The sequence below is a fragment of the Belonocnema kinseyi genome, chromosome 9, assembly GCF_010883055.1.
Source record: "Belonocnema kinseyi isolate 2016_QV_RU_SX_M_011 chromosome 9, B_treatae_v1, whole genome shotgun sequence".
In the NCBI taxonomy this organism is placed as follows: Eukaryota; Metazoa; Arthropoda; class Insecta; order Hymenoptera; family Cynipidae; genus Belonocnema; species Belonocnema kinseyi.
Genome location: NC_046665.1, coordinates 19,173,823 through 19,182,793, shown reverse-complemented (window position 1 = coordinate 19,182,793; position 8,971 = coordinate 19,173,823). Strand labels below are relative to the sequence as shown.

At 34.1% G+C, this 8,971-nt stretch overlaps 1 protein-coding gene across 1 annotated transcript; it reads right to left on the bottom strand.

Moving 5' to 3' along the window:
* Positions 1-6,328: 6,328 nt before the first annotated feature.
* Positions 6,329-8,384, bottom strand: LOC117180436. The gene is made up of 3 exons (XM_033372933.1): positions 7,894-8,384; positions 7,588-7,798; positions 6,329-7,024 (listed from the first exon to the last, which is right to left on the bottom strand). The coding sequence occupies exons 1-3, from the start codon at positions 8,382-8,384 to the stop codon at positions 6,329-6,331; spliced, it is 1,398 nt and encodes a 465-aa protein (XP_033228824.1).
* Between the last annotated feature and the right edge of the window lie 587 nt (positions 8,385-8,971).

Here is an 8,971-nt window from a genome sequence, read left to right as displayed (position 1 = left end):
TAAAATAACCATGTCTTACAAAGCGTGGATATTTTACGTTTGTTATGAAATGTTGGCAATTTAATTTTAATTTAAATGGTTCTTGTCCAAGCTAAGTTTACCTTCTGTGCGCCTCGAAGGTGTGCCGAGAGTTGCTTCAATTGCATCAATTGCAGTTAAGTTATATATTAATGAAGAACGACTCTTTTAACAGTGCAATAGAATATGGTCACGAAATAATACTTGGCAATGACAAGTTTTTAGATTTTCTTCCGTTTCTATCAGTAGACTTCCAAACTGATTCTGTGCTATACTCAGTTCCGTGGATGAGAATCAATCACATTACTTATAAGCCATTTATGGTTGTCATGGTTAATTATAAAAACCATTTGCCTGCCTTTTCCGTGATATTAGAAATTCTAATCAATACGAAAGAACACAGTGTTCTTATAGGAAAACGGATGCTAACTGAAGGTTTGTGTTCACACTACTGCGCTTACCAAGTCACATTAACAAAGGATTTCGTAGGTTTAACTGTAGAAGAATTGTTCAACAAATTCCCCACGTTCGTTTGAAATTTATCTCATGGAAAATTTTTTGTGTTTTATAATGATAGCTAAAAAAGTCACAAAATTATGTGGCTTTTGTTCAGCATCACTATCTTACTACTTGCGCAAAGCTGTTATTAAGTAACACCATTCTCGTATACATTGTATTTATTTGCACACACCAGCTTGAACTCCAACTTGCCGAAAAAATACGTACAAAATGTAAAGTCAGTTGCGATTTAAGATTATTATAATTAATGATAATAATTTTAGTAGATTTAATTTCCACAATATTGTTACTGACGATTCCAAGTTTAAGCTGAAAATGCCTGTGGAGATTCAAGATCTTCATTTCGTCAGTTGGGACGAAGAACCAGAAACGTCAATTTTTGCTTGGAAATTCAGACATCTCGATTTTTGCTTCAAGAACCAGACACTTCACATTTTACTTGAAGAACCAGACATGTCAAAATAAACATTTTTTATCCGAATTCAAGTTGGTATTACTGCGTAAACTAACAAACAGAATATGGATATTATCTATATTCTGTTTCGTAGTTTACGCAGTAGTGCGACCTTAAATTCTGACAAAAAAGTATTTATTTTGATGTGTCTAGTTCTTCAAGAACAACGCGACGCGTCTGGTTCTTCAAGAAAAAATCGACATGTCTGGTTTTCCAAGCAAAAATTAACATGTCTCGTTCTTCGTTCCAACCGACGATTTGTCTTCCTAGATTAGTCATAAGTATAAATTACACTATATAATATATTATTTAGTTGACCTTATATTCGAATTGAAATTGAATGAGAGTGATAAAGTGCGATTTTATGCTGTGAAAGACTGAATTTTTAGAATAAATTATTCTAACATTTTTTCTTTAAAAATGTGCAAGTTATTAATTTTTATGTATATCCTAATATTAGGACTTTTCTCCACACCGGTGCTTAAGTTATTTTGTTATCTGAACCTGTTCAATGAAAGTCAAATTCTATTAAAAATGTTCAATATTAGTTATACATTGTTTAACAAGAGTGTTGAATATGTTCACTTTCATCAAATAGGTTAAAGGATTGAATAACTTGAGCCACGTTGTGGAAAAGCTCAACTTTTTCATTAAAGATAAATAAAAAATTCTCTACGAGAAAAAAAATTTGTTTCAAACAATTAAAAAATTTCATTGGATCGACTAAAATATTTGGTTAAATTCACCAAAATCTTTGGTTCGATCAACCGAAATATTGAGTATAATCAACAAAACTTTATCAACCAAAGAATTTGGTTCGATCAAACAAACGTTTGCTTGACCATATAGTAATGCATTTATTTGGTTGATTCAAACAAATTTTGGTTGCATCGACCAAACTTTTTTCTGAGAGTATATGTAACTGCTTCAAAATCCGAAAAATTAACTTCAGGTAATTTTAAAATAATCTTGTCACCCATTATATGATATAATATATTTTAATTTTTAAATGTATTGATGGGATGTTCCGAATAATGGTAGAGTTCGAACAACAGCACTTTCGGAAAAACGAGAGAAACTATTTATAATGAAATTACAGCTGATTCCTTCAGTTGGGGCTTTATAAAACTAAAAAATATTTAAAAATATAGTTTTTTCATTTTCTAAAGCGTCAAGTTATTCCATTTTTTAAAAATCGATTCTACTTTGGGAAGTAAAAAAATTTGTATTTGATAAACCAATTATGTGAATATAAAGTCTATAGCTACACCCGACTGTATTCTCCTGTTTCTTCTATTTTATAGAATTTTTCATTTTTTGAACGTGATTCAAAGTTCATAATTGTTCTATATTTTGCCGGTAAAATAAAAAAAATTTAATTATTTTACTTTGGTTTTCAACTTTCTCAATATTTCTGATAAAATAACGGTAAAACATAAATTATTTTTGCAATAATCAAATTACTTTAAATATTATTACTTTTTCACTGGGATCGAGTTATACTGTTATTTCGTATATCAACTACATTTTTTTAACCCATTAACGTGTGAACTGCTATAAAATTAGTACATAAGGTATATTCAATGTTGTTTATTTCTATCCTGAAAAAATACATAAAAACACTGTAAATTTAGTTATACTGTTAATCCGCACATCTTTTCACTTATTGAACTTATTCTTTTTTTTATATATATTGTAAAACTTTGAAAATTCTATAATTTTAGATCACTTTGAAACATGGCTTAAAGAAGTAGTTACACAGATGTAGAGCCGAAAAAGTTTGAAATTTCAGTCGACTTTGCTTTTGGATCGCAATCTAATATTCATTGCGAAATCCCAGGTTGTTCCAATATTGCAATTGTTCGATGTTCTTGGTGTAAAAAAGCATTATGTTTGAAACACTTTTTCAATGATTATCATTATTGTTTCACATATAAACCCGAACACAGTTTAATTTTTGAAATTTTCATAAATAATCTATTTATACCACTGTCATTTCAAATAATAATTGTGCAAACATTGTTTGCTGAAGAAACCATTTATAATAATAAATTCTGGATAAAAGCAACGAATTCTATGTATATACTTTTTGACCGCAACTTTATATCTTAAAATTTAAGTCATCTTTATATCTTGAAAAAAAAATTAAAAGTACATACTGTAATGGTCTGGAGAAATAGTAGACCTTTTCTTTGTATAAGTGCCTGAACTGTGAGACTGGACTTCTTTATTGGACTTTTTTACTGCTAAGAGGTAGGAAGCAGACTGACTCCCTACACAAGGGATGCGTTAAGCAACCTTTGTCACCCTAAGGCCCATGCCTAGATGAAGAAGTGGGGAAAATAGCCGATGCTGTTACAATAGAATAATCGATGCTGTTACAATCCCCTTTTTAGATCGGATTTAGTCTCTAAACCTTTCGGATAGGTCTTATTTTAACAGCAGTAGTTTGGATTCTACAATCCATATCTCTATCATCTAATATAGGAGCAGCGGTATAATGTACATTTGGAGATGCGTTGACTTCAGTTTTGACACAGAAGAAACAAATTTTTCTCGTTACACACCTAGAGAGTAGCGCTAGCAAGTTGCATTTGTATCCTACGAAAGCTATGAATATTGCAATGGCCAGGTAGCCTAGGTAGTGTACCCAGTTAGTCGTGTGTTCACTCCAGGTACGTGTTCGTCTGTCCCTACTGACTTTTTCTACTGCGTTCTCGATGTCATCGATCGATTGCTTCAGATTGTTTAAATTAAAGGACCTAATTTCCTGAGTTAGCGGTATTAACTTATCTTTTATGGAATCTAGTTGTTCATCAGTATATGGTGGCGATAAGTTCTTTCTATAGTTAATTTCTTTGACAAGAGTATTCGTTGGACTTAATTTCAATACAATATTCAATCCGTTCAGTATACATTTATCTTTGCTTACAATTTTCGTTGGACCGTGAATTTTAATTTTATCGTGTCCTGATTCACACAGCACATCAACATCAATTGGCTCATCGGGGATCAAAATATATCCGTCCGTAAGTTGTACAAAAGCAACGTTATTAACATCAAGTAAGTGGGTTGGATTCGTTTGCACATTTTGATTTCGCCGTAGTGTTTGCAATTATCTAAAGATATTCTGTCGGTCGGTGCGTATGTTGTGTGTCCTTATCCTATTAGTAGGTATTCGTAGTCTGGAATTATTGCTAGGACGACTGAACGGATTTGCTTAGGAATAGGTATTAAATGTTTAATTTCGTAAGTCTCTGTTTCTGGGATAGGAATATGAATGGAGTAGACAAATCTATTCTTTGAAATAGCCACGTTATTCGTTGAGATGCCGATAATATGTTGAAAGTTAGACTTCTTCAAAGGGATGGTGTATTTAGTCTGAATTTATCTTCATACACTTTCATTTCACTTATCAGGATTCCTGGTGTTAAAAGTTGAATGTGAATTAAAGTCATTAGATGCCGAGTTTAATAAGAGTTTAATGATTCTAGTTTGATTGGATATGCTTTGTGACAATATTTTATTATTGTTAAACTATTCATCAAGTTCCTCATTAATGTAGGTCATGTCCTGTGAACTGAGAGTTCCAAAAAGTGTTTTTGAAATATCTCCTACAAAATTGAAAAATCCTCTCTTAACACGGGTTCTTCCTAATAGCTGATCCAGCAGATTTTTCTGGTTCTCTAAACGCTCTATCCGCGAACTGATTAGTTTGAGCTCAAATTATTTAGGGCATTCATTACATAGGAGGTTTGACGCAATCGCATAAATTTTTCGCAATGAGACGAATCGTTTTCTATATTATCCGTACTTACTCCAAGTATGAGGTTCCAAGTTTCATGAGACAGATTAGCTTGTCCCAACTCTTCTGAATAGATAATTACTCCGTGCAAGTCACTCGTACTGACTTCCGCTTCAACTGCACTCAGTAGTAACAAGAGGAAGAGTGCCAAATTCATCTGCAAAATTATTGGTAATAAGGCATAAGTTGATTGGCGTGTATCCTAGTTCGTTTGTCGTTAAAAAGTACAGTAAAGTTGTTGTTTTCTTGTTTCTCTACAATTACTGCTGGTCCTTTCATAAAGGAGAGAGTTTGTTATCTTGATAGTTGTTAATAAGTTTAACAAGATCTCCAGGTTTATAGATTCCCTGCGGTATGGCGATTCTTGAGTCTTGCAGTTTTTTGTACTTGAGCTTCCGTGTTTCTATTTTCTCCTTAGCCTTCTTGAGATAGTGTTCATGTTTACGCTTCCATAGGTCAAGCAGTTCTTCATACTTGACGTTAGGTGTTGTGCTTAGCATTGAGGGCAAATTGGTCTCTCTTCCAAAGGTCTGTTGGAAGGGTGAGTATCCTGTACCGTCATGCTTCATAGTGTTGTATGCCATGCAAATTATTTTCAGGTTTTGATCCCATTCTGTGTTGTGGTCCTCGATGCTTGTTTCTAATAAATTCTTAATCGTCGAGTGGGCTCTCTCGAGGGCTCCGTTGCTTTGTGGGTGATAAACTGTAGTTTTTATGTGTTTAATTCTAAACAGGTTTTCAAAGTTCTGTACCAGTTCGGATATAAAATTTTGTCCTTGGTCTGTTAGGATATTCTTAGGTGCGCCGAATAGGTATAAGCAATGATCAAATAACCCTTCTATAATGATTTCCGATTACGTGTTCTTAAGACGTATTAGGATCAAATATTTTGTGAGCATATCTTGTATGCTGAGGATGTATTCATGCCCTGATAGTGTCAAAGGCAATGGGCCGAACATATCCATGGCTATTTTCTCGTTAGGGTTGACAAGTTTGTCTGAGATAATTGCTTCACAGTGTCTTTTAATTCTTACCGTCTTTTGTAATTGGCATACTGGACATCGTTTAATGAAATGAATAATTTCCTGTTCCATGTTTGTTCATTCTCCAAGGGTTCTGGCACGTTCGATAGTCTTGTTTTCCCCAAAGTGTTGAGCAGTAATTGATCGGTGCGATTCTCTTATGATTTCACCCTTTTCCTCTTGAGTGAGTCCTGCACGTTGCATGTAATACGTGTGAAACTGCTGATCTTCACATTTATGGCTCAAGAAGTTAAGGTAGTCCCTTATTTTCATTTTTTCTAAAGGGGTGATGATTGGGTCAATAAAGTGGTATGGTGAAATAGATAGCTTGGAGGCCATGGCATCTTTATTTATCTTATCTAACACTTTGAGTCACTCGGTCTCATTAAATTGAGGTAACTTATATAGAGATGTTGCTTGACTTCCTTTCTGTTCTTTGGATATGGTTCTCCAGAGCTTTCCACCTGCGTTAGGTTTCACATTTTCTCTACTGGGCGTCCTATTAGTAATCTATTTTTTATATTCTTTGTGTAAATTTTCTCCTCCATCCGTCAACCCTTCGTCATCCGAGATGAGTAGATCTGCATCGATGCGAAGGCAGGAAGCACTTGTTGACGCTTCTGGTAAAACATTCTCCTCTCTATACGTACTCGCTGTTTCTTCTCCTATTAATTCCTCCCCTCTTTCCACGTCCGACTCAACTTCTTCTGGTGTATTTTGTAGAGAATCTTCTTCTTTTTGAATTGGAAATAGTCTAGATAGACAAACTGCGACTTTATTTTCCTTACCTTTTACGTACTCGACAATGTAACGATATTCCTTCAAGCGTAATCTCCAACTTAACCATCGTGAAGAGGGATCTTTCACGTTGTGTAGCCATATTAATGCCTGGTGGTCCGTTTGAATTATAAACATTCTTTCAAGAAGGTACTGTCTTAACCTTTTGCATGCCCAAACTATTGCTAATGGTTCCTTCTCCGTTGTATTATAATTAATCTCGGCTTTGTTCAACGTCCTTGATATGTAACAACAGGGGCGACCGTTTTGGGATAATACTGCACCTATTCCGTGATTCGATGCGCCAGTCGTTAAAGTGAATTTCTCTTTGTAGTTTGAAAATCTCAAAACCGGTGCTGAGCATAATAGCTCTTTTATTTTGTAAAAAGATTCTTGACAATTTGTTGGCCAGTCAAAAGGTGTCTCCTTCTGCGTTAGATTTTTAAGAGGTTTACAAATTTGAGAGAAATTTTTTATAAATTTTCTATAATACCCTGCGAGTCTCAAAAAGCCCTAAACTTGGGTGGCATTATGTGGTGGTTTAAAATCTCGTACTGCCTGTATTTTTGCGGGGTTAGGTTTTACAACGTCCTTAGTTAACAAGGGTCCTAAATATTCGAGTTCCGGATGTAAATACTCGCACAATACTTAGGCTTGCTAGGTTATCGTTGTGTTCTTTTAGAGTTGAGCCGAATACGGCAATATCGTCGAAGTAAACAAAACATTTTTTCCTACCAATCCTCTTAAGGCATTGTCCATAATCCTGTGGAAAGTAGCGGGAGCGTTTTTGAGTCCAAAGGGCATTCTATTAAATTCAAAATGTCCTTCTGTTGTTGAAAAGTCGTACACTTTTTTGAGATCTCACTCATTGGGATTTGGTGAAACCCAGAGCTGAGGTCGAAGGCTGAAAAGAATTTTGCATTCCCTAATTGGTTTAAAATATCTTCAATGATGGGCAGTGGATAAGCATCTTGTTCTGTGTCTACGTTTACCTTGCGAAAATGCGGTGAATTGAAGGGTGATTTTGAGTCTCTTATGACACCTTTTTCCTTCAATTCATGCATTTGAGTTTTTATTTCATCTTTATGGCATTCAGGAGAACGATAGGATTTTAAATTTACTATTTTTCCTGTTTTTACACCGATTTCATGTTCCACTAGATCAGTACATGGAAACGGATGTCCTTCGAGGATGTAAATATCACTATACCCCGTTATTATTTTCCATAATTTAGGAGATTCCGCTTTTTCTACGTGCTTCAATCTAGTCTTGCTTGATAAATCTTGGATCCTGTTTACCTAGTTTTTTCTACTGAAGTAGCACTCATTCTATTTGTTTCTTTAATTTGCTCTATTGCTTCGTACTTGATTTTTTGTTGTATTATCAACGGGTCTTTATCATAATTGTACAGGGGTACAAATAACTCTTGATTTTCTATTTTGTAAATGCCGTCAGGGATTAATTTGTCATTTTCTATGTAAATGTCTTGATCTTTGTCAATTACTTTTATCCGGGTTATTTGTGCTGTATTACCAGGTAAAAATGTACCATCCTCATACAGGGGTAACTTTCTATTGTCTACGTAAATGAAGTTCTCAGTTAAATGGTACCTATCAAACGCGTTAAAAAAAGGCAACTCCTCGTAGTTGTCGAGCTTGTTTTGCTCTTCCTCTGTTACTCCGTAACATTCTAACGGATTTTGTGAATCCTTTATTTCCAGAATATTCCTTATTGAGCATTGTCTCTCAAAGTGACCTGGTTTCTTATAATAGTTGCAGGTCATTTGCATTCTTTATTGTAGAGGCAATCCATGGTTAGGAACGTCGCACAGTGGAAAAAAGCACCTTTTCTGGGCAAAAATCGGCCGACAGTGCAATTCTTAACAGATTTTAATGTATTTTTTTAGAAATGACCGTAAGGCTTCCAGTTACAACTTTTTGTTGCTAAACTTTTCCGTGATACCATTTTTTCTAAGACTTTCAAATTCATTAAAAAGATCATAAATCAATTAAATAAGTAACTAAACATAATTTCCAGTGGGTTAGAGTAACTACAAAAATTGTTAATAATGTTATAAGCAAATTAATTTACAAAAGTCATTTTTTCGTGATTCGCAATGATTAGCTAATTTTAACCCATAGCGTTTGTATAAAATATCTCAGATAATGATGTGCGCTTACAATAAGTTGAGAATAGATGATAATTGACAATTATTTAAACAATTCTTATAAACAAATGCACATTTGGACCATTTTTTCATGAATATGATTTCTTTTTTTGCGGATTCAACTTGAAATGTCTTACCAAAGACACCTTGCTGTAATATTTTTCATAGTGATCGAAAAGTGTTGATTATTTGAACAATGTTCATAAACA